General features: G+C 38.7%; 1 protein-coding gene across 1 annotated transcript in view; it reads left to right on the top strand.

Annotated features, from left to right (window-relative positions):
- MYO5C (myosin VC) overlaps nucleotides 1–26,032 on the top strand; it is a 153,261-nt gene that overhangs the window by 46,501 nt on the left and 80,728 nt on the right. The window contains exons 7-12 of the mRNA XM_069098065.1: nucleotides 99–180; nucleotides 1,419–1,526; nucleotides 14,586–14,692; nucleotides 17,176–17,441; nucleotides 22,308–22,389; nucleotides 23,323–23,463. Coding sequence (XP_068954166.1) covers nucleotides 99–180; nucleotides 1,419–1,526; nucleotides 14,586–14,692; nucleotides 17,176–17,441; nucleotides 22,308–22,389; nucleotides 23,323–23,463 — 786 coding nt within the window. The remainder of the gene's footprint in view (nucleotides 1–98; nucleotides 181–1,418; nucleotides 1,527–14,585; nucleotides 14,693–17,175; nucleotides 17,442–22,307; nucleotides 22,390–23,322; nucleotides 23,464–26,032) is intronic.

Raw genomic sequence — 26,032 nt, 5'->3', positions numbered from 1 at the left:
GACTTTAAGGGCCCTCAAGTTAAGAATCAAATGCATGACATTCTTCACTTGTAAAATATTGATATGGTTTTATGGTGTTTTTTTCTTTCTTTCTGCAGTCAGAAAATGAACGCAATTACCACATTTTTTATCAGCTTTGTGCCTCAGCGTTGCAACCTGAATTTAAACACCTTAAATTGGGTATGTTATAGTAGATGGAAGTATCTCTGCAATTTGAGGGATGTTCTCTAAATTTTAGGTCACTTTCCTTGGTATGACAGTAACACAGGGGCTTCCCAAACTTTTTTTTAAAGAAGAGATTCTACCTTTCATTTTTTTGGATTCCTAAGATAACCAGAGTTTGAGGGGTGATGGGTGGAGTTGACATTGAAGTCTCTGGGGCAGTAGGCAGTAGGCAGTAGGGTTGGTGATTGCTATAACAGTATAGAAGGATGGGCCATGACAGTGTCTGCTAGCCTATTGATTAGCCCCCTTTGGATTCAAGATTGGTCAACTGTGAGCCCAGAAGTAATGCTTTAATTGTGAAACGTCCTATAGAAGTAGGTTTTCCATATGACTAAAGTTTATCCATTTAACCATCAAAACTTTTTTTTAAACAAGGCTTTTTTTTTGAAGTTGAGTCTTTCTAAAATGTGTTATATATTTCTTAACTTTTCCTGCTTTTTCAAATTTTCCTAGATGATTCAGGATTACTATTCTGATCATTGACTATATCATACTATGATATATCTCAAGGGACTTGAAATATATAGGAATGACAGCCACTACATATGCTTTTACAATTCTTTCTTCCTCCCTGCTATCACTTGACTTCCACTATGTTCCAATCCCCTCACCACATCATACCCCCATGCTTCTTAACTATTGTCTTTTAATTTTGGAGGAATTGAAAGTTGCTGGAGGTCCAAAAACCAAAAGCTCATTATATTATCAGTAACATGTTACACACAATTCAATTCAACAAACATTTATTAAGTACTTGCCATGTGTCAGACCCTGTGCCGGGGCTAAAAAGACAGAACAAAAAGCAATCCCTCCTTTTAAGGAGTTTGCAATTTACTGGCTTTTGTGTGTGTATATGTGCATGTTATTTAAATAGATATGTAATTAGATTTTAGTCTTGCCTCTATGACACATCAAAGTAGCCCTTGTCACAAAAATTTTCTTCCCTCTAAAAGGCCTTTTCAGCCTACCTCTGGGTTCTTAGATCTGCGTCAAAAAGCTGTTATTTCCAGGATACCAGCTAATTATGTATTCATGCCTGGGCAATAATTTTCAGGACCTCAGTGAGTTAATGAGGCTGGAATTGACCTCCTAGCACCATGCTAAGCATACATAATGCAGACAACAAATATTGGTTGAATGGATGAACCAACATCAAGTTCATGAATGTATTAAGTTTTGCCTTCTTCTTTTAGTGAGTGCAGAAGAATTTAATTATACAAGAATGGGAGGGAATACCATCATTGAAGGAGTGAACGACAGAGCAGACATGATAGAAACTCAGAAGACTTTCACTTTGCTGGGTGAGTGAAGACACTACACATCTGGTTATTCTCTCAGACTAAAGGAGCTCAGGAATTTCATGTCTGTTGACCAAATACTAATAAATATTCATTTGATGATTAACAGTTCCTAAACTATTCTGGAGGAATCCTATTACAATTGAACCAAAGTAGGGATCAATTCCTATTTTCCATTTCCTTCCTGTCACTTTTTTGCCCTCCATTTCTTCCTTCTTTTAATTTAATTGTCACAACCAGGGGGTATGGTGGAACAATGCCTGGGCCTGTTCTTGGGCTTTCAATCAAATGGTGATTCCCCAGTAGTTTGCAGTTCATATCACTCAATAACAGAGGATATTCAGGGATACCCACCAAGCTCTCTCTGATTCTCCTAGAGCTGGCTACCTCTCTACCTTTAGTTTCTCCTCTTTTGTGGTTGGCCATATTCATTTTGTTATTCTAGGGGTTTGGTGTGGATTTTTCCAATCAGATTATGGCTCATATCCTACCTATGCTTCCCTTAATGTCCCTTTCCTGCTACAAATGATAGCCATTCACTCGTGTATAACTATATTCAGGTCCTTAATCATGCTATTAAAAGAGAAGAGAAAAAATACATCAATGTACGTATTGCAAGCATCTTGTCTCAATATCCACAATCCACCTGAGATTAAAGCCTAACTTTCTTTCTTCAAGCAAGCCGAAGTCCATGAATTTTAGTTTCTCTATCCAGCCAATCCTACGAGGTGCTATTAAGATCTACCTACTGGGATTTTCCTATTCATAATGCAGTCTTCTGGGCACAACCAGTGGAGACAACTTCAGAATTTGAGGTTTTTATGTTGGTTTTTCTCGAGACAACTCAGGTTTGGTCCTCGCCAGCTATTTGAACAGAGCACTGATTCCCTCATACAATCCCCAGCTTTTCTTATTTAATTACTTCTTTGCCTTCATTTATGTCAGAAATGGTGTAGAGAGGGCATTTCAACAGCATATAAATGGGCTAAGTCTCTCAGTTGCATCCAAGTTGCTGGAGGGGAATAGCACACTGGTTTCCCCAGGCCCCTATTTGCCCAATTCAATTTTCATTCCCTCTCTGTCTCTGTCTCTGTCTCTGTCTCAAGCCCTCTTTAAAAATCATCTTTAATTTGACTTTTTCTGCATTTATTTCAGCCTGAAAGTTTTATAAGCATGACTTAGAGACTCTATGTCCAAGTAGGTCACACAATTTAAACATTTTAAAGTGCCTACTTTATGGTCAAAGGTATTGTGCTAGGCACTAGGGATACAAAGATAGACTTTGCTATCAGTAATCTTATATTATGGAGTGGGGAAGGGCAAGCATATAGATACTCACAGTACAGGGCAGAATTAAGATAAGTGCAGTGAAAAGGTCCAAGCAACAAAGTTAGAACTTTGAGGAGGGGGGAATCATTTTCACTGAGGAGGAGTATGTGGGTAGATCAAGTCAGAATTCATGGAAGAGGTAGAGTCTAAGTTGGGTCTTGAGGAAGTCAGTGATTTCATTTTATAGATATAGAGACCAGAATCCATTCCAAACATAATTGAGCAAAGACATGGGGTGAACAAGGAAAGGAAAAGAGACACAGTGGTCTCATTTAGGTTAGGATTTGAAAGATGTAAAATGGGGATGGACAGAATTCAAATTATGGAAGATCTTGAATGTCAGAGTCAAGAGTTTATATTTTGTTTAGTAGGCAATGGTGAACCACTGGAGGTTTTAGAGCAGAGAAGTCACATGATCATCATGGATCATTATGATTACTTGGATAGCAGTATGGAGGATGGCTGGGAGAAGAAACAGGCTAGGGGTAGGAATCAGTCACAGTAGTCTTGGTAAGAATTCAATTCAGTTGAACAAATATTTGAAAGATTGTAGAAATTGGAAGAAATCCTTTAGGAGTGGAGACAGGCAAATATCTACACACACATATGTACATTTATATACATATATTTTAAAGGGAGGGAGTGAATAGAATACATGTCATATAGGTCAATGAAGTTGGCTTAGATTTCTGGCAGAGTTCTAGAACAGATCATTAAAGAGGTGATTAGAGATCTGGAAAAGGAAATAGTGATTACAATGAATATAGTTTCCTCTAAACATGTCATGCCAGACTAACCTTATTTCCTTTATTCACAGGATTATTAAACTAATACATAAGGGCAATTCTATGCGTATGACTTACTAAGATTTTAGTAAAATATTTGATAAGGTAACATCATTCTTATGGAAAAGGCAAAAAAAGATTTGACAATAATATAACTGAATGGATTTGAACTGGCTCTTATTGAATTTCTTCATTATTTTATCAGGTATAAATTTCAAGGTTTTGCTGGAGTATATATGGAGAAGCCAAATGGTCTGCCTCTTTCTAGGCAGCCATCTCAGCTAGAAGTCAATCATTGGTAATGTTGGAGAGAACAAATTCAGCTGAAAGATGAGGTCAGAAGTCATATTGCAGAGTGTTTAGAAGAAAATCGGAGGAGAGGAAGCAGAATCACAGATTATATATGGTTTACTCAAGGAGTTTAGTCACAGAGGGAAGGAATGCTACAGAACAATAGCCAGCAGGGGTGGTCAGATCAAGTGAGGTTTTTTTAAGGATGAGAGAGACATGGGCTTGTTAGTAGGCAACAGGGAAGGAGCTAGGGAGAGATGAGTCAAGATGATAGTGGGAGCAATTTACTGAAAAAGGTGGAAAATGATGGGATCAAGGATGCCTTTAGAGGGACTTTCCTTGGCAAGGAGAAGAGCTGGCTACCTCTTCATCTGAGCCTGGATTCAAGCAGGAGATAATAGAGGAAAGGGTCTGAATGACTGGAGATGAGGAGGAGGGAAGAAATGGGGGCTTTTAGCAAATAATCTCAATTTTGGGGGTGAAATATAAGTGAATCCTAGTAGAGATTCTTTTTTTATACAGGTTGAACTTGAAGCTGCCGAGTCCCTTCTAACACCAAAATTCTGTGTTTTTGTTCCTATGTTTTCATCCTGCTCTTCCCTGTTGCCTCTTGCATGCTGACATGTGCCATGTACATCTACCATGTAAAATTCCTTACCCACAGCAGTCTTTTGGACATGCTATAGTTTCACAACTACCCTTCTGACTCCACAGAAACTATGTTTGTTCAGGTTGTTAATAACTTCTTTTTTCACGTATGGTACTTTATAGTGTGTGTGTTTTTTTTAATTCTGTATTTAACCATTACCAAATATAGTGAACATTTCCACAAATAGAATATAACAGAAAGAGAATTTCATGTAAAGCCGAAAATCTGTAATGTGGACAGCTTGCTTTTCTTACTTTAGACATATGATAAATTCAACCTGTTATTTTTAAGGTTGTCCTGCTTCTCTGTGTTCTCTACTGACCTTTTTCTATTCAGTTCTCTCTATATTTTTCAATACCTCAATGATTCTTCTCTTACTTTTTTTCATTTAGGTAACTCCATTGCTAGCCTCTCCCCAAATCTTCCCTCTCCCTCTCAATTAAAAGAAAGAAAAATAAAACCCTCATATCAGATTTGCAGAGTCAAGAAAAAAAATCTCCATGTCAATCATGTCCAAAAATGTATGTCTTGGAGCGGCTAGGTGGCACAGCGAATAGAGCACCATCCCTGGAATCAGGAGGACCTGAGTTCAAATCCGACCTTGGACAAAAACTAGCCATGTGACCTTGGAAAAGTCACTTAACCCCAAATTGCCCTCCAAAAAGCAAAACAAAAAACAAAAAAAAACCCCAAAACAAAAATTTATGTCTTAATCTGCACTTTCAGTTCATCAGGAGGCAGGTAGCATGTTTCACCACTGGTACTTTGCAATTGTTGCTTATTGCATTGTCAGAGTTTCTGAATGTTTCCAAAGTTGTTTTCCTTATGTTTTGGATAGTATTGTAGAAATTGTTCTCCTGGTTCTGTTCACTTCTTTCTGCAAAAGTTTATATGTCTTCCCCAATTTGTCTGAAATAATCCCTTTTGTCATTTCTTACAGCTCAATAATATTCCATTATGTCACTATAACATATCTGTCTAACATTATTTATCTGATACCCCTTTATTTCCTTTTTTTGCCACCACAAAAAGAGCTGCCATAATATATTTCTTCCTATGGATCCTCTCTGTCTTCTTAAAAAACAAACTTTATAATGATGCCTTTTGTTTTTATATCACAGTCATTTATTGGAAATGCCTCCACTCTGTCCCACCCCCCAAATTGAACCTTTCTTCACAACAAAGAAAAATAGTTAAGTAAGAACATCTAATAGAGTGACCACATCTAACACTCTGTACAATATTCTGCCCAGGTGGCTTACCTCCTTCTCTGCCAAGAGAGGGGAGGTATTTTTCATTATCTGCCTTCTAGTGATTTAGTGCTTTTCAGTTAACTCAAGGTCTGACTTCCTTTTAGTGACCTTTTCGTTTCTATCACCATAATAGTTGTATATATTTTCCTTGTGGCTTTGCTTATTGATTCAAATAAATCTGAATTCCTTCTATATGTTGTTTCTTACTGAACAATAATAACCCATTACATTGATGTACCACAGTTTGTCAGTCATTCTCCAGTTGATGGTCACTTTATTTCCAACTCATTGCCACCATGAAAAAATCCTACATAATCACTTTTTTATCATGAAAAAATTAAAAGGTTTTATGACTTCATCCTGATTCTCTTTATCCTTTTGGTTTCAGCAAGATAAATTACAGTTATTCCTGACATCCTGGGATTCCAGGAAACAATACTTGCCTGACAAGCCTTCTTAGTACATTCCTCAGGTGTCTCCCATGGAGACTTCCTGTCAACTGACTTCTTGGCAATAAAGGCTCCCAGGGTCTTGTTCTTCAGCTTTTCACCTTATTAAAGTGTGCCAACTGTGTTACCCATTGGACACATTGCTGAAAAGATGCACATAAATCACATTTCTATAAATTTAATAATGTGTTAAAATTTCTAGGGTGGGGCTTGCTATGTTTTAAAAAATCCTGTGGTCAATCACTTAGCATTTATTAATGCCTATTTGGCAATGTGCCGAGTGCTGAAGATACAAAGAAAGGCAGAAGGTAGCCACTGCCTTTGACAAACTGACAGTCTAAGGGAAGAGACAACGTGCAAACAGCTATGAACAAACAAGACCACAAGACAAGTAAAGGGGTCCTCCCAATTTCTCTATTAGATTTTATTTTTATGTGGTAGCATTCATTCCTCCAGTCCCTTCCTACCCTCTAAGACTCCAATTCTATCAAAATAGGAAAGAACAAGTTAACATCCTTCATACTTTGACTGAAATTCACTCACACCAATGTATTACCTCTTCCAGGCATTTGAAATATATTTGAAAGACTTTTATCTTTAATTTTCTAATTTTAATTTTTTAATTATTTTTAATTTTCCTACTAAATACACTTTAAGCAATAGAGAACTGGTTAAGGAGGTTTGAGTTTTTTTTTTTGAGAGGAGGGGAGAAGAAAGAAGAGGAGAGGAAAAACAAGAAGGCCTTCTTAGGGTCCATGGACACCAAAGAGATCCATGGAAAGATTTCAGGGAGTCTATGAACTTGGATAAAATATATATATATATATACCTCTATTTTCACTAAAATAACTGAAATTTAACATTTCTTTCAGTTGTTTAGAAATTTTCTGAAAAGGTGTTCATAGGCTTCACTGGACTACCCAGAAGGGTCTATGATACAAAAAAGTTAACCCTTGGTCCAAGAGCTCCCTGAAAGTAAATTTGTTTTTGTCATTTTGGAGTCCCTGGAGATTGTAGCTTTGACAGGATCCTAAGAAAACTGGACTGGTGCTCTCCCCGGTCTTTTCTGTTCTTTTAACCTCAGCTTCTCCCTTCTGATATGCTTGCTTCAAGACTCCTAGATGTTGGACTTCCAGAATCTAGTTTTGTTATGCCATTTCATCTTACCTGAGCCACCACATCTGGTCTGGATTGCCCTCAATCCTAACATGGTGGTTATGCTCTTGTCTCCAAGGCACAATCTTATAGCCTAGAATTCCTGTTACTTAAAGCCTCTTAGGTATCCAGAACATCAGGCAAAATCTAGAAGCTAGCCAGAGGGATGAGAACCTGAGAAGTAAGATGAAACAAAGGGAATTTCAGGGGCGGCCAGGTAGCACAGCGAGTAAGAGCACCGGCCCCAGTGTCGGGATGACCTGGGAATCGAATCAGGGCTCAGACACTTAGCACCCACCCAGAAACACCTGGCCGTGTAACCTTGAGCAAGTTACTTAACCCCAATTGCTTAGGGGTGGCCAGGTGGCGCAGTGAGTAAGAGCACCGGCCCCAGTGTCGAGATGACCTGGGGATCGAATCCGGGCTCAGATACTCAGCACCACACCCAGAAATAACTGGCCATGTAACCTTGAGCAAGTTAACCCCAATTGCTTAAAAAAAGGGGGAATTTCAACTTTGAGGCATAGGCAATGCAGAAGGAAACTCTATACTACCCTTTTGGGAAAGAGGAGGAAACTAGGTATATCCCTTGTGAATTGTTTGTTTCCCATCACTCTTAACCTATCTTAGATAGCAAGCTTCTCAAGGGCAGGCCTATCCTGAAGACATCTCAAACTTAACATGTCCAAAACAGAATTCGTTGTCCTGCTTTCCACCCTCCCCCAACTCTCACCTTTCCCAGCTTTCCTGTTGCTTTTGAGGAGCTGCCATCTTTCCAGTCTCCAAACCAGGTGTCATCCTTGACTCCTCACTTATATTCACCCCTACATATCCTATCTGGAGCAAATCTTGTTATTCTCACCTTCAGAGCAGGTCTTATATATGACTCCTATTCATATGATCACAAATTTAGTTTATTCTCTTGTCACCTTTCACCTAGACTTCTGGAATTCCTGCCTCAGGTCTCTCCCCTCTTCAGTTTGTTTCACTAAGCTCCAAAGGTCTTCCTGAAGTGCAGGAATGATTATGACACCTCCTTTGCTCAAACTCCAGTGCTTTCTTATCTTCAGGATCAAAACATAGAGCCTGGCATTTAGTAAATGCTTGTTGACTACTAGGTCTCTATCTTAAAGAAATCAAAGAAAAAGGAAAAAGACCCATACATGCAGAAATATTTATAATTTTATGGCCAAGAATTGGAAATTGGGGGTGGGTGGGTAGGGATGTTCATCAGTAGGATGGCTGAACGAGTTGTGGCATATGACTGTGATGAGCACTGTTGTGCTATAAGAAATGACGAGGAGGGTGGTTTCAGAAAAGCATGGCAAGATCTCTATGAATTGATGCAAAGTGAAGTGAGAAGAACCAGGAAATCATTGTGCACTGTAACAGCAATGTTGCAATGGTAATCAACTGTGAAAGACTTAGCTGCTCTGATCAATACAATGATCCAAGACAATTCCAAAGGATTCATGATGAAAAAAATGCTATCCTTTTCCAGAGAGAGAATGATGAACTCTGAGTACAAATTGAAGCATAATTTTCTCTCTTTCATTTTTTTGAAATATGGCTAATATAGAAATACATTTTGCATGATTTAGCATCTACAATTGAAATCAGATTGATTGCCTTCTCAGGGGGTAGGTAAGGGGTGCAAGATAAAGAATTTGGAACCGGAATTTAAAAAGAAGAGTGTTAAATAATGTTAAAAAAAAACTACTTGTTGACTTATCAATTGAATAGAGACTAACAAAAAGCAAATCATTATTTGATCATTATTTCACTTAATAAGTCAACCAATAAAACATCTCAAGCACCTACTATGCACCCAACAGTGCTGTGAGATTCAAAGCATTACAAAGAAAAAAGTAAAATAGCCCTGCCTTTATGGAGTTTGCATTCTGATGGGGGCAGGAGAGACAATACGTAACACATATGCATAGGTGTATACAAGACACTTACAAGACAATAAGTACTTTTTGCTGTAACCCTGAGCAGATTGTTTAACTTCTCAGTTTTCCAGGCAATCTTTGAAGACTACATGGTATAGAACCATCCCTGATCTGCATTGGCAGAGAGTTTGGTCCATACCAGAATTTCTGGATCTCAGGACGCCTTTTCATTCTTAAATATTATTGAGGACTCTCTCAAGAGCTTCTGTTTATGTGGGTTAAATCTATCTATATTTAGTGTATTAGAAATTTAAAGTGATAAATTTTTAAAATATTAATTCATTAAAGATAACAATAAACCCATTTTGTGTTATCATGAATAGCATTTTAAGTAAAAAAAACAGCAACTATATTTTTCAAAACAAAAATAATTAGTGAGAAGAGTGGAATTATTTTACATATTTTTGCAAATCTCTTTGAGTTTAATAGCAGATAACTGGATTTTCATATTTGCTTGTACATTCAATCTGTTGTGATGTATTGTGTTTGGATGAAGTATATGAGGAAAATCTGGCCTCATATAGATATGTAGTTGGGAAAAGGAGGAGTATATTAATAAGGTAAATGTCTTAATGTAGTTTTGACCTCACAGACCAACCAAAAGGATCTTGGGGACTGCCAGGGATTTGTCAACCACACACTGAGAACTGTGGGTATATAACAAATTAATCACAAGAACAGATTAAAAAAATATGTATTATTTCCTGGTGATTGCTTTGTTCATTCACTGATTGCTGCAACTTGATAGTAAATGGGTTTGCCTGTTGATGTGATTGATGTCCTCTGTCTCCAGGCTTATTTCCCCCTACTGGCTAAAATCTTCATTTTCTTTAGCTTTCTATCTCTGTCCAAGGGGTGCTGCCTTTCATTGACATTGTAATCAACCTGGAGAAAGCAGAGTGAGCAGGACTCTGATAAAAATCGACCGCTCTTTGTAGGCCTCCTATCTAGCTGGCTTCACATTGCTTTTTATCCCTTCACTGATAATTGTCACTGATGACACCCGTTATTCTTGAGGAAGAAGACCCTGGAATTTAGGGTTTGAGTTACTCTATTTAATTGTGATTCCTTGGTTCCCAGGGTAGCTTGGATTCAGGTCAAGTCAACACTGCTTTTCACAGACTCTCCTTTTCAAGATAATGACACCCGACTAGCTGAGGATTTGAGATCTTTCTTTTACATTACAGAAGCATCATTTTGAATTTGTTGGTCTTGGGGGTTTGTTTTTGTTTTTCTTTGTTTTTGCAAACAAAACTGCCCATCTAACTGCATATCATAAACAGGCATTCTGTCTATGCTCCATTTTGTCTGGGTTTATTTGTAACAATCCTGGGAGGTGGGTTGGAATTGTGTAGCTGAGGAAATTGAGAAGCACAAAAGGCTTATTTGACCATGAGTCAGACTACATGGTAGTGGTAGAGCAGGAAAAAGGGGTTCCCAGCCTTGAATTTCCAGTTTATTGTCCATCTCTGCAGTCACACTGAATGCCAGTCATTATGTTAGCAAATTTGGAGTTTATTTTGGTCACCAATGCCAATTGTTTTCATGAAGAATTGGTACTAGACCAAAAGGGGACAATGGAAGGGGACAAGCACTTATGTGCCTTATGTGCCAGGCATCATGCAAAATGCTTTACAAATATCTTCTCATTTTGTCCTCATAATAACCCTGGGAGGGAGGAGTAGGTGTATAAAATCATCTCCATTTTACAGCTGAGGAAACAGAGCTCATAACAACCCTGGGAAGTAAGGGTATAAAATTATCTACATTTTACAGTTGAGGAAACTGAGGCAGATAGAAATTAAGTGACTTGCCAAGGATCACATAGCTAGTAAGTGTCTGAGGCCAGATTTGAACTTAGTGCTTCCTGATTCCGAGCCCAGCCCTCTGTCCGCTGCATCACTTAGCTGCCTCTAGAACAGCGATTGGCTGGACTTAATTAGAAATAAAATCATACTTTCAATAGATGCCCCATCTCATTGGTGAAGGTATTCCCTGCAGTGTTATAAATCATAACCCACATATGTCTTGATAGCCAATGTGATTGCTGTCTATGAATCGACCTCGTCCTTTGGAGACCTTCCTCTGGGACTTCTGTCATTTCATGAATCCCCCCAGCACAGCAAACTGACTCATTGCTATTGCTATGTGATTCTTCCCCTTCCTTTTCTAGTCATATATTTTCTGAATGACATCCCTTATTCTACTTCTTGGGTCTGAGGCATTGGTAATACACTGCTGCCCACTTAGACTCATTATCCATCTTGCCATTTCCATTTGCGGCACCTTGTGGGTGACTCAGAAGAGATTGTCCCAACAGTTCACCAAAGAAAAAAAAATAGGATTAAAAAATTGCCTGTCAATGACATGCATTTGGATGGGCAGCCCATTGAATTAATCTGTCGATACAACCCTGAAGATGGACAATGAGATGGGCTCAGGTTTGAAAAGGGAAAAGAGAAAATAGACAGAATTGCATTTGGTAAACTGCAGTATTTTCTGTTTTGGTTTTTTTTTTTAGGGGGGAAAGGCAAGGCAATTGAGGATAAGTGACTTACCCAAAGTCACATAGATAGTGTGTCAAGTGCCTGAGGTTGGCTTTGAACTCAGTTCCTCCTGACTCCATGGCCAGTCTTCCATTCACTGCACCACCTAGCTGCTCCTTTCAGTGATCCTAAATTGCCTCCTCACACAAGATATACAAATCTCTTTTTGACATTAATATTGATTTGGTGATGCTATGTTACTGTAAAGCATGGAAAGCTATACTCTTCAAGGATATATGAATATATATTTAATATGTATATACTTTTAAAGTTTTAGCACGGTTTTAAGCCTTAATAGCTTAAATTTTTATAAGTACATTTCTTTAAATATATTATGTTCTATTATATTAAGGTATGTCACTTATATGTATATATGTGAGCAAAACAGAATTGAAGTAGCTGAAAAGAAACTTGAGATGCACACATCTAGAGAACCCCCTCCAAATGCTCACGCAGACTATTTGTGCCCGACCAGCAGCAGATCATTCTGAGCTCGTATTGGTCTGATCAGCCTCAGTGGGACAACTGAAACTTGACTCTGGCATAGTGATGTCACTTTGGTCCTCCTTGAGCATGAAGGACAGCAACTAAAACAATGTGTACATACATGATATATATATACATATATGTGCTTTGTTGTTTTTTAATAAATGGTGTTAAATTCCGGGGGAAAAGTATTCTTTCATGTAGAAAAAGTTTTTTTTTAATGCTTTGAGATCACCAATGCACTTAGGTCGAGGATTAAAATTTACTTAGCTTTTTTTTTTTTTTTGCATAGATGAAGGCGCTATTGAATATATATTTACCTAGGGTTTTACAATACCTTCTCTGAAGTTCTGCTCTAATCCCTCCTTGTGGTGCAGAGCTGATCGTGACCTCTTGAATGATGTGAGTGGTTTGTGAACTCTGAAAGATCCTAACAAAGCTTGTCACTAACATATACTGGATCTGTGACCTTGGACAAGTCATTTAACCTAGTCAGTCCTTTATGTAATCCTCTGAGACTATAAGGTGCAGACTGGAGAGAGATCTTCGTTGTTGGAGGGAGTTTCCATATTGGAAAATCACCCGCAAAATCATAAGTCCAGACCAAATTAAAAAACTTAAATTCCTAAAATGCAAACTAAGGGTAGCTCGGTGGCATTGTAGATAGAGCTCAGGCCTGGAGTCAAGAAGACCCAATTTCAAATGCAGCCTCAGATAACTTGCTAGCTGTGTGACTCTGGGTAAATCACTTAACCTTGTTTGCCTCAGTTCCTTATCTGTAAAATGAACTAGATAAGGAAGTAGCAAAGCACTCTACTATCTCTGCCCAGAAAATGGGGTCACAAAGAGTGGGACATGACTAAAATGAGTAAACAACTACAAAAAGTGCAAACTTTATGAATAGGGACCCAGTGACCATCTGAATGAATGCAATGCTCATTATCTGAGGACCAGCCTAACTCAGTTTGAAAAAGCTTATAACCAGAGAGTTAGCCACAGGGTAAGAGGTGTGTGTTTGTGTGTGTGTTGTGTGTACACACACACATATATTTAGCCGCAGCAATTCATGAAACCATCTCCTAAGGTCCAGAGGAGTTGTGATATGTCACTGGTGCAAGGGCACCTGAGAACTCATGGATCCTTGAGGCATATAAATTTAAATTTGTAATTACTATAGTAAGAAGGCTGATCCATTGCATCCATTTTACTGTGGTGTGTGAGCTCTCCCCATCTTCAGGTTCTGCTTGGGCAAAATCAGTGTCCATTTCAGTGAGGTTTGGTGGTCTTAACTGTTTGTTAGAAGTGCTGTATGATGCTTTTAACAGCACTTTTCTTTTTCTTTCATCCTCATTTGGGAGGGGGAAAGGATAGGGGGAAAGGAAAGAAGGTAGATTTTTGCTGATTTTAAAAAACAAAATATAGTCTTTTAAAAATGTTCACATATAACCGGCATCAAGTTGCTTGTTGTCTCAGGGAGAGGGAGAGAATTTGGAACTCAAAATTTCAACAAATAAATTAAAAATAGTTTTTATATGCAATTAGGAAAAAATTAAAATATAATTTTTTTTCTTAATGTGCTATGTGATATATGCTCTTTGTTGGACTTCACTTCTGTGGATGCTCCTGGAAAATACAGATAACAATCTGAATGAGCCTAGCTGTTTCTGTGCTATTGTAATCTGTGCTGCTTAGACAAGGATTGACTCTGCTACCCCTGGGAATGTCTGACCTCTCTCTGAAGCCAGTACTCCTGCCCTGATGATTATCCAGTAGGCTGAGAATAAGAGTTTGACATGGTAACTTATTTCCAACTGTCCCAGCTTCAATTCTCTGTCACATGTTATCTAGCACAGAAAAATAGGTCTGTTTTCATTCTTTTTCAACTATGTAATATGGCACACTTCCCCATAATTGGCTTGGCTTATGGAAACCTAACTAGAGAAAACAGTGAATTAGATTTGCTTCCTGGACCCAAGTTACTTTTGGAGAGTTCCATTTGGATCAATCATACTCCATTACTCTGATGTTGTTGGAGTGTCCTAAAGGAGTTAATTCTTTCCTCCCCTTCTTCCCCCCAAACCCAACCATTTGGGTCTTCCTAGGCAATGACTTGAGTGCTGAAGAGAAGAGAACCCAGTATTTCTGATTGTTGATTCTTTTTTTCCAGGTCTGAAGGAGGATTTTCAAATGGATGTGTTTAGGATCCTGGCTGCCATCCTTCATCTTGGCAATGTGCAGGTCACAGCTGTGAGCAATGAGAGATCCTTAGTCAGCGTAAGAAATCTTGTTAAGGAGTTGCCTTTCTTCTGCTGCTGTGTGTATGCTGGGCCCCATTAGTAAATAGCTTTTATGTTGGCTCCATGCAGGTTTTTCAGTGATTATTTGAAGAAATCAAGTTGAGCCTCTTTGAGAGACTGGTTTAACAGGAATTAGGTGGTGGAAAAGACAGAGAACCCCATTTGCTGATATGGTCAGCTTGGTGGTAATGGATGGAGCACTGGGCTTGAAATCAGAAAGTCTCATCTTCATGAGTTCAAATCCACTCTCATCCACTTACTAGCTGTATCACCCCAGGCAAGTCACTTAACCTTGTTTACCTCAGTTTCTCATCTGTAAAATGAGCTGGAGAAGGAAATGGCAAACTACTCCAGTATCTTTACCAAGGAAACCCTAAATAGGGTCATGGAGAGTTGGAAACAACTGAAATGACTCAAGAACAAAATTTGCTAATATTCTTAGTCTATTCCTTAGCTGGACTGATGGTAGTAACAGCAAAAGGAAAAGTTATTTCCGTGGGATGGACTAAAAAATACCAATGCCGCCTTGCCTTCTACCCCAGCAAACATCAGCAGGAATCAATTACTTGTACAGTAAATACCTATCAATTGTTCACATTTAGGTAACAGAGGCTTTTTTCTTTACCCAAATAAATGAATGTATAAATCTCTCATCCAGCAAATATCATACCTGGTAAGCATATTGAAGCTAGGAACTGTTTTCTTTTGTCTTTGTACGCCTAGCACCTGGCACGGTGCCTTACTTAGAATAAGTGCTAACATGTTCCTTGAGCTGAATCAAGTTGAACTGATGGTGGGTCCATTTATTTTTGTACCTGTTTCAGTGCCAAAGCACAGGGCAATTAGGTGGTTCATTGGGTGGAGTGCTGGGCCTGGAGTCAGGGAGACAAGTTCAAATCCAGCCTCAGACCCTCGTTGTGTGACACTAAGCAAGTCACTTAACCTCTGTCTGCCTCAATATCTTCATTTGTAAGATGGAGATAACAACAGCAACCTACACTTCCCCCTCAGGGTTGTTCTGAAGATAAAATGAGCTATTGTAAGATCCTTTGCAAACCTTAAGGCACTATATAAGTGCCAGCTATTGACAATGAAGATGAGCTTACTACCCGGATGCAAGGATTAGCATGATTTCTTGAGTTTTTCCTTTCAGGACACCTACATTTGCCTCTTTGCAACTTCTGTCCACTACTTCTAGTTCTGTCTTCTGGGGTCAAACAGTCTATCCCCTCATCTAATCTATACAACAACCTTTCAGATACTTAGAGAAACCTATTGTGGCCTAACCTGAATCTTTTTCTTCATATAAAACTTCCCTCGTTTCCTTAGCTCATCCTGATATAACATGATCTCAAGACTTTTCACTATTCTGGGTGAGAGAGAATTTTTCTCTTGCTCTGAGTCATACAGTTAATAAGTGTCTGAGGCCAGATTTGAACTCAGGCCTTCCTGATTCCAGGTCCAGTGCTCTAATCCACTGTATGATCTAACCACCTCTAGAAGTCTTCAAGTAACAATTGGATGACTTTCTATTGGAAATGTGATGTAGAGATTTCTTGTTCAGCTATGAATTGGGACTAAATGATCTCTGAGTTCCCATGACAAAATGCCCTTAGAGGTCCCATGACCAAATACCCTTAGCAGTCCCTTTTAGCTAGAAGATTCTATAATTCTACAATTTGTATGCTCCACAATGCCTTGCACATAATTGTTGCTCAGTAATATTTGTTGATTGAATGACCACTGGTGAGTCTCCAACTAACCAGGAGTGAGCAAACATCTCGTGTTGGCTGTCAAGGAAGGCAGGAAGCTAAGGGGTCTGGTGTAAGGGGAACATTACAGCAGAAAAGGACTGTGAGACTATAATCGGGAATTGTCTACTGATTAGAGTACTCTCAAGAACTTTGGGGGGACTATGCTAAAAAAATATTTCTCTGTCTTTAACCACCAATTAAAATGTTTGGCTCTAAACAAAATAGTTCTAGTGCTGGAGATGCTAGGACCCAGAATGCCATTCTCCAAGTTTACTTAATAATTTCCACGTATCCTTACTTTTTGGCCACCTCAATAGTGTATGAAGTGCTCTGAGAGTAGCATTTCAACTCCCCATTCTTCCTTCTCATGCAGAACCTCCCTCATGACATCATGTCATCCTCAAGGCCTCTTTTCCCCTTGTACCTTTTATTGCAAGTCCTGCCCCTTCTTTCCTTGGCTGATTAGTAGACACATAATTAAGGCAGGAAGGAAATCAGAGAAGAGGAAGTAACGTGATGGGAAAAGGAGGAAGGGTTGGAATATGGGCTCCAGTGTGGGTTGGACCAGCTGAGCTCTGGGGGCTCTTCTAACCACAATTCCCTGTGTGTTGGGAGAGCAATGAAACAGGTGGCCACATCAAGGGGATATTCTCATTTTCACTGTTATTTTCAGGCTGGTTCACAGGATTTGTTCTTACTTTCACAGGAAGATGACAGACATCTGAACATATTTTGTGAACTCCTAGAAGTGGACAGTAGCGGTATTGCTCAGTGGCTCTGTAATCGCAAAATCATTACCACCTCAGAGACTGTGATAAAACCCATGACCAGACTTCAGTCTCTAAATGCCAGGGATGCCCTGGCCAAAAAGATCTATTCTCACCTGTTTGACTTCATCGTGGGAAGGATTAACAGGGCGTTACAGTTTTCGGGAAAGAAACATACTTTCATTGGGGTTTTGGACATTTATGGGTAAGATCATTTCTAGTGATCCAAATCTTCCTGTCTTAAGGATCTGGGTGGATATTTATTTTGGAGAACTTTGTTTTCTTTTCATTAATATAAAGATTAGAGGATTGTGGAATTAGTACCAGAAGTTTATCTAGTCCAGCAGTTCTCAAACTATTTGATTTCAGGACTCCCTTACACTCTTAAAAAGTATTGATTAGAGGCGGCTAGGTGGCACAGTGAGTAAAGCGCCGGCCCCGGAGTCGGGAGGACCCGAGTTCGGTTCCAGCCTCAGACACTTAACACCCACACAAAAATACTAGCCGTGTAACCTTGGGCAAGTTACTTAACCCCAATCGCCCTCCAAAAGGCAAAAAAAAAAAAGAAACTTGATTATCCGGAAAGAGGTTTTGTTAATGTGGGATGTCTCCTGATATTTACCACATTAGAAGTTAAAGCATCTTGGTATTATTGTGCAAATAGTTTTGACCTTGTAGATCCCTCAAAAGTTCTCAGGGACCATCAGGAGTCCCTGGACCATACTTTGGGAACCTTGATCTAGTCCAAATGCATTTTAAAGATGAGGTAGGTGAGTTGCATAGTGGTTTATTTGCCCACAGTCACATAGTAAGGGGCAGAGTTGCTAGCCCAGGTCCTCTGACTCCAAACACAGTATATCAGGCTGCTTGTTTATACATGTATGTTTGTACAATGTAGTTTGCTATGTAAGAGGAAACTTTCTCATGCCTGGATCCTGCTCAGTTGTTTAACAAAAAGTATTCTTCATTGTTGGCTTTCTCTAGGACAGACTGTTGGGCTGCTGCCAAGGCAGACAATTAAATCTTCCAGAGACTGGAGATCATGTGTTTGGGTTGTGATTTTTCCTCCTCTCTCCCTCAACCCAGTTTTGCAAATCACATGTCTGATTTTTGGCCCGAGTATGTTGGCTTAATTCTGGACGAGAGTGAAAACCAGGCAGAGAGAGTACAGGGGCCTGTTTCTTCTAGTATGTCATTAGACTTGAACTTTTGAAAATCTAGTCCCATTAGCTTTGTTTTTCCTTTTCCTTTTTCCCAAATGGGAAGTGACTGGGAAAGAGGGGACTTAGAGATAATGTAGCAGAAACAAGAAAAGAAAGGAAGAAAGTAAAGGGGGGAGGATCATAGAGGCAACTTTTTTTTCCCTAATGGAGAGAAAAGAAGGGAGATAAGAGAAAAGGCCAGACAAGGAGGATAGCTTTGAAAGCTATACATCAAACTTGTTATATACTTAAAAAGAAAAGCAAACTATACATATTGGAGACCTACAGATTCAGATACAATCTTCTTTTTCTGTTCTCTATATTTGCAGAATCCCATTCTATTTGGTGTTTAAAGTCAAAATAAAAATAAAACTTAAAAAAAAATCTAGCCATATCCACCCATCCCCTTCCCAAAGCAATTCTGATTTTTTTTTAATGGATGATGGCACAGACAAAGGTTATTGAAGATTATTGCATATGAATTTATGCCTTATGAACAAAGAATGAGCTGTCAGGAATCCACAAAAAAAGATGTTCCCTGTCTTTTTCTACCTTCCATGGAAATAGAATGAATTAGCTTTCAGCCAGTCATGTGTTTTCCTGAAAGCAGATCTGTTGGGTGGGGAAGGAATAAGAAGAGAACCAGTCACGGGTAGTAGTGTGAAGATTCTGTTGGTCACACATTCAGTCCTGTACCCACTCTCTAGCCTTCATAACCAACTTTTCCTATATACTTGTCTGGATACTAATTAATTCAAGATCATACTTTAAGGTAGATTTCTGAGTTTGGGATAAATGTTGATTCATATTTAAAATAAAAACTCTAGTCATTAGTTTGACATAAACAGTCCTACAAATTAAACAAATTACTTAGGCAACAGACATTTATTGAGTGCCTACTATGTACCGGGCATTATGTGCGGTGTTGGTGTTACAGAAACAAAAACAGACCTGATGCTGTCCCCAAGCACTACATTCTATCAGCAAAAGCAGTAATGTTTACACAAGAGATGGAGAATGTATACGGGCTGAACCTGGGATTTCTTTGATCTAGTGAACTCCTAGGAAAAGGAAATCCATTAAGAATCTTAGTGATTAGAAGGATGTCCTCAATAGAAATAGAAACATATCAAAGAATAAATTTTTCTTTTCAAAAGAGAGCAAAATGGCCGTTTGTTAGCGTACAAATTTAGCTAAATGAGATTACCAGAACAAATTCCTACTATGCTAAGTCTATGCAAATTATCCTCATATTTTAGTTTTACCCTTGACTTAATGTAGCACTACTTAACTATGCACACTCTTCAAGATATGGGAGAAATAAACTCAACCTTTAAGGTAAGGGAGCCTCAAAAAAAAAAAAGCCATTATCTCATTCTGTGACTTGGAGAAATCATCCTATTCTCTGGGCTTCAGTATTTTTATCTGAAAGTGGAAGGGCTGGGGCGGTTAGGTGGTACAGTGAATAGGGCACCAGCTCTGGAGTCAGGAGGACCTGAGTTCAAATCTAGCCTCGGACACTTAACATTTACTGGCTGTGTTACCTTGGGTAAGTCACTTTACCCCAGTTGCCCTCCAAAAAAGCAAAAAATCCCCCAAAAAATGAAAATGGAAGGGCTAGACTGATTGACCACTATGGTCTCTTCTAGTCATGAAGTTCTAAAAGTGAAAATTACAATCAGTTGAGATGGTAACTGGAGACCATCACTTGTGAGACCTTTGAATGAGGAATAATAGATGTGGAAACTTATTGAAGATGATAAAGTGTTATATAATATGTATATTTGTGTGTTTATAATTGTTTTACATGTGGTTGTAATATTTTACAACTTATGTACAATGTATTCCAAAGGTCTTAGGGCAATTTTAGACTACTAAGGCATGAAACTGCTTTAAGATTTTTGGGACACCCCATATAGTTAGGGTTTAAACCAACTATGATCTCACACTGAGGCTTCTTATGTGGGAGTAAAAGAGTTGAGAAATGCTTGCTCATATTGAGCCCTCTGCCCACCTAGAGAACTCTGGAAAATCTTGTCAAATGACTCACTGGTATTCTCTGGTTACCAGTGGATCTGAGGAGTATGAATAGATCTTGGTGAATATTCTTCTAGATTCTAGCCATCAGACTGTCCTGGTTTCTGTTGTTGTTGGGGGACAGCTAAGTGGTGCAATAGATAAAGCACTGGGCCTAGAGTCAGGAAGACCTGAGTTCAGATCCAACCTCAGACATTTACTAGCTGTGTTACCCTGAGCAAGTTATTTAAAACTGTTTGCTTTGGTTTCCTCATCTGTAAAATGAATTGGAGAAGGAAACAGCAAACCACTCCAGTATCTTTGCCAAGAAAACCCCAAATGGAGTGATGAAGAGTCAGACACAGCTGAAATTACTCAACAACAGTCCTGTATAGTTAGGGTTAAAGCCAGCTATTACCTCCCACTGAGACCCCTTATGTGAAGGCAAAGGGGTTGAAAAATACTTCCTGATGTTGAGCCCCCTGCCCACCTAGAGAACTCTGGGCAGTCCTGTCAGATGACTCACTGGTATTCTCTGGATGCCAGGGGTCTGAGGAGCATGAATGCATCTTGATGGATATTCTTCTAGGTTCTAGCCATAAGACAGCATTCTGGGAACTAATACCAATTACAGAATAGATGTTGAATGGATATGCCTTGGCTTCTCAACTGGTTCTAGAACCTCTCAGTCTCTGAAGTGTATCTGGATGCAAGTGTGGATGTGAACCACAGAAGCTCTAAATGCTTTTGTTTTTCTAGTCCAAAGTCTGGACGATTGTTGGCAAACTCAGGAATTCAATTCAGTGTCCTTACCTCTCACTCTCAAGGAATTACACTATTCTAAGGGACAGCTCCAGGCCAAGCTACCACACCCCATTCTCCTTCACAAAGTGGATCCCAGAATTCTACCAGGTTTAGTTCCACCCCAGATTGGACCGTCCCTTCTAGACTTATATCCCCCCCGCCTGGGTAACTTCAAGCTCTTCCCATTTGGCATGTGTCAAACTTAAAGCATCTGTCCTATTTGATTTTTAAATGAATTAGAACAGATAGGGAGCTGCCTTTCCAACAATATCATTTAAATCTGTCATCGAGTTATTTAAAATTTCACTTGCCATAATTGCTGGAGAAACATACATTTAAAAATAGGAATACTGAACCATATTTTTAAACCTCTATGTCTCACTCTCGTGCCTCAACAACATGCAGCTTGATGGTAGGGAGTTCAGTAAATAGAGTTCTGGACTTGGAGAACACCTTAGCTCAAATTCTACATCATATACTTATTACTTTGGTGACTCTGGGCAGGTCATTTTACGTCTACTGGCCTCAACTTCTTCATCTGTAAAATGGGAATATTAATAGCACCTGCCTCAGTAGGCTGATGTGAGGACCAAATGAGATAACTTACATAAAGGGCTTTGGAAACCTTAAAGTGTTGTATAAATGGTAGCTATCATCATCAGTAGCTGTGGTGGCATAGGATGAAGATGATCCTGTGTTCTTAAAGTCTATGATAGAGCATAGTCTCTAGCATCTCAGCATAGCTCTACAATGCTGAAAATCTTCATTGTCAGTCCTAGTGACTGACTGTGACTGCTGTCTGAGAGCCAACTCAGCTCAACACAGAAAGACTCAAAACCAGTCAAGTGGCCATTAACCAGGTGATGATGTCGTATATGGTAACTCATGGTGGATAGCAAGAATCTTAATCGTTTAAGTTCAGAGTATATGGTTGAGGAGTCAGTCTTCCTGCTTGCAATCCTAAATGGGGAAAAATTGTGAATAATTAATTTTTATTTATCTATATATAGTTATATATCATATATCTTATTATTTAAAATCTGTTTCAGTTTTGAAACCTTTGATGTGAACAGTTTTGAACAATTTTGCATCAATTATGCTAATGAAAAACTACAGCAGCAGTTTAACCTGGTACGTAACTTTTTTATCTTCCTAAACTTGAGTCTCAGTCCTGTGCATGTTTATGGAAGGGGAAAGGTATATGTAATAAAAAGGTAAAGCTCACAAATTCTCCCAAGATTCCCCAGGAGTCTTCTGAACTGTCCAACAAAATTCCCCTCAGGCTAATTTTTCTCCTATTGAGTGACCATGTGCTGAGATACTGTGCCACCTTATGGCCACGTCTGGGAACTGAGCCTTCCCAGCATCCCATTGTCTTGGAAGAAGGCTTGATTAAACACCCAACCCTGGAGATTTGGGCAGTGCTGTCAATCCTGATCCAGCCCACTGTTATCATCATACACACACACACACACACACTAAGGTCTCTTGGAAAGTGGGCTGTACTCTATTGGCAAGGTGTGGAGAAAAGAAAGAAGAGTTAGCTAGGTTCAGTTATAAGAGATTTCCTTTGTTGTACCCATCCTAAGCCAGAAAGGTCAAGTCCAGCTTGCATAGTTGAATTTTATGCCTATGTTACTACTGTTGCCAAAGTAATTGTTTTTAATTTTCTATTATGTGTGCTAATTGAAGAAGAGAGAGGAAGAAGGGGCATGACCACAGATAACCCAAAATAAAAACTCTTTTATGGTTCTTGATGCCAGTCAGGAAGCATGTTGAACAAGCATAGTGATCCTGGGTTGAAAATAACTGAATGAGGACTTCTGGGACGACAGGAGATGAGGAACCACTCAGAGTGTGAGGGAGAATGATTATGACATGTATTGGACCGACTGTAAAATGGTTAATCATGCAGGAAGAAGATTTGTTTGTATTATAAACTCTTCTTTTTCAATACAAATAACTGATTTTTTTCTTTTCCCTCATGTTTATACTTTTCTCCCTGAAAGTTTATTTAACCTCTGTGATGTGTTTTTCTTTCCCTATCAACATGTGGATTGTCAGCATGTGTTCAAACTTGAGCAAGAAGAATACATGAAGGAAGGCATTCCTTGGACTTTGATCGACTTTTATGACAATCAACCAGTAATTGATTTGATTGAAGCCAAAATGGGCATTTTGGAGCTACTAGATGAAGAGTGTTTGGTAATCATTTTTCTTAATCCATTCTTTGCATTCCTAACAGTAACAAGTCTTTTTGCAAGGTGGATTTTTGAAACAGGAATTTGAAACCCATATCTTAGAATCTCTTAAAAAGAGAAATAAAGCAGGTGGAAGAAGAGGGAGAGAGAGAAAAGGAGAGGGAGGGAAGGAGGAAGACAGACATACAGACAGACAGAGAGACAAGGAGAATAGTCATGAAGTTCAGAATTGGAAGGGACCATAAAGATTATCAGCGCACTTCATTGTTTTCTCTTAAAATTGATAATGGATTTTTATGTGAAAAAAAATCAGAATAGAAAAGAATGTAAATCAAGAGTGAGGAAAGTCATAGAGAAGTATATACTAGCAAAAAGGCATGGGGAGACATTTTAGAGATGAGTAAACTGAGGCTGAAACAGGATAGCCTACCCATGATCACGCAAGTAGTAAGTAGCAGAGCAGAATTTTAATTCAGGTCTTCAGATCACAAGCCCAATGCTCTTTGTTCTACATCATGCCACCTCTTCTTTCCTCTCAGTCTAAGACTTTTATGCCTTTTGCCAAATATGGGTTTTTGTTGCAAGGAAAAGAAGATATCTTTCTAAACATTTAAGCTTATGCACCTTTTCCAATTTCATTTTGTTTATTTAGGCCAAGTAATCTTGAGTATCTTCTATCTTGATTTCTCAAAAGAAAGAAACTTGAAATTCCTTACACTTAATTTTGAAATATTGATACCTTCTATTTTTACCTTGCAAGTTATTTATGGCAATATACCCCCTTTCCTCACTAACAACCCGTACTCAGTTTGAATCCTTCTTCGTGGTGGAAAAACAGTTAAGAAAGAATCCCTGTCTGTGACACTATCTGGCAATTTATATAGCATTCTGCCATGTGGAAGGAGGTATTTTTCATTTTTTATTCTCTGAGACTGCAATTGATCTTTCATTTAGTCTGATTTTCTTTTAAACATCTTTTAATTTACCTTGTTTTAGTCACTGTCTATTTTGTTCTTATGGTTCTGCTTGTCTCTCATCATTTCATATAAATTTTGCCATGTTCATGGGATGTTTCATCATCATTCTGCTTATTTCATACAAATTTCCCCATGTTTCCACAAATTCTTTAGATTCTCCATTTCTTACTAAACAATAATATTCAATTACATTCATATACCATACCTGTTTTTATCCGTTCTCCAACTGATAAACACCTTCTGTTGCCATACGCACATGCACATATACACATGTACCATAACAAGTCATACTATATTTCTGTGTACATCAGAACTCCATTTTCTGCCTTTGATCTCCTTGGACCCCATGTCCAGTAGTGGGCTATACACGGATTTTTTTGTACTTTTCTCCCTGGCTTTATTGAAAGAGGTCAAAGGGCAGGACCTTTCTCACAGTCAAAGCAGGCCATGAATGAGTGTACTCCATAATTGAGTGTGGCTTTCTGAGTCAGGAATCTGGAAAAAGCGGTACCTAAAGAAAGGCCCAAAACTTAAAGGATTAAGAATTAGTTGCTGGAGGTATGATGTACTGAGCTAAGGAATCAGGAAAGAAGCACAGAAGAAAAGTTCTGTGTTAGTACCAGGATTGGAAGAGTTTAAGGACAAAACAAAGAGTTCTAGGGATCAGGCAAGAGGGTCTGCTGCTAGAAGAACAGAGACAGGGTTTGAACTCTGGACATGAGATAATCTATAGATTTTAATATTGAACCTTGAGGCCAGGGACCATCTTGTTTATATTTCCTCAACACCTAGCATAATGCCTGGTACTTAGTAGGCCCTCAATAAGTGCCTCTTCCAGTGAATTAGATCATCTCTTTGGAATGTTTGTATTCTCTCTGTATAAGAAACTCCTTGGTGCTAAGGTTTAAGAGAAGTTATTGACAGATTCCTCTCAGCCACAGGTTCCCAAACTAAGATCCACAGGTCTATGGATAGATTTCAGGAATTCCTTGAATCTGAATGGGAAAAATTACACATATTTTCACCATACTCTAACTAAAATTTAACATTTCCTCCACTTTTAAGTTTAGGCAACAAAAAATATTCTGAGAAAAGGTCCATGGGTTTCATCAAACTGTCAAGGGAGTCAAAAGTCAAGGAAACAAAAGTCAAGTAAACACTTACTTAGTAGGTGACAGTCACTATGGTAAGCGCTGGTTAAGAGGTTAAGAACCCTTGCTCTGAATAACCAAAGGATTACAATTACAAAATGGAGTATTGTGTTCAGAGAGTATCATGGCAAATAAATTTTGATATTCCAAAATCAATCATCTCAAGAACCAGTTTTGCAAGTAGCTAAGCCAAAAGTGACCACAAGATGTTATCCCTGCCTTCCCCACAAGCAGGAGTATGAAAGGGAACTCTTTCCAATGAGGGATTTCATGATGTAACCATAGCTGGCACTCTTTTTTAATTCTGCCTGAAAATAAAAATACTAGAGTCACTTTGCAGAACCACAAACATTCACAGAATGTTTAGACATTGTGGGAAAAAACGAAAAGGGAAAGGCCTGTCTCTATGACAAAAATAAAATCATTCATTCCATTCTTCATTCAG

This window comes from Petaurus breviceps, unplaced genomic scaffold, assembly GCF_028583685.1.
Source record: "Petaurus breviceps papuanus isolate PSGF00001 unplaced genomic scaffold, PetGlider_PUasm1.0 37, whole genome shotgun sequence".
Lineage (NCBI taxonomy): Eukaryota > Metazoa > Chordata > Mammalia > Diprotodontia > Petauridae > Petaurus > Petaurus breviceps.
This window is presented reverse-complemented; position numbering and strand designations above follow the sequence as displayed.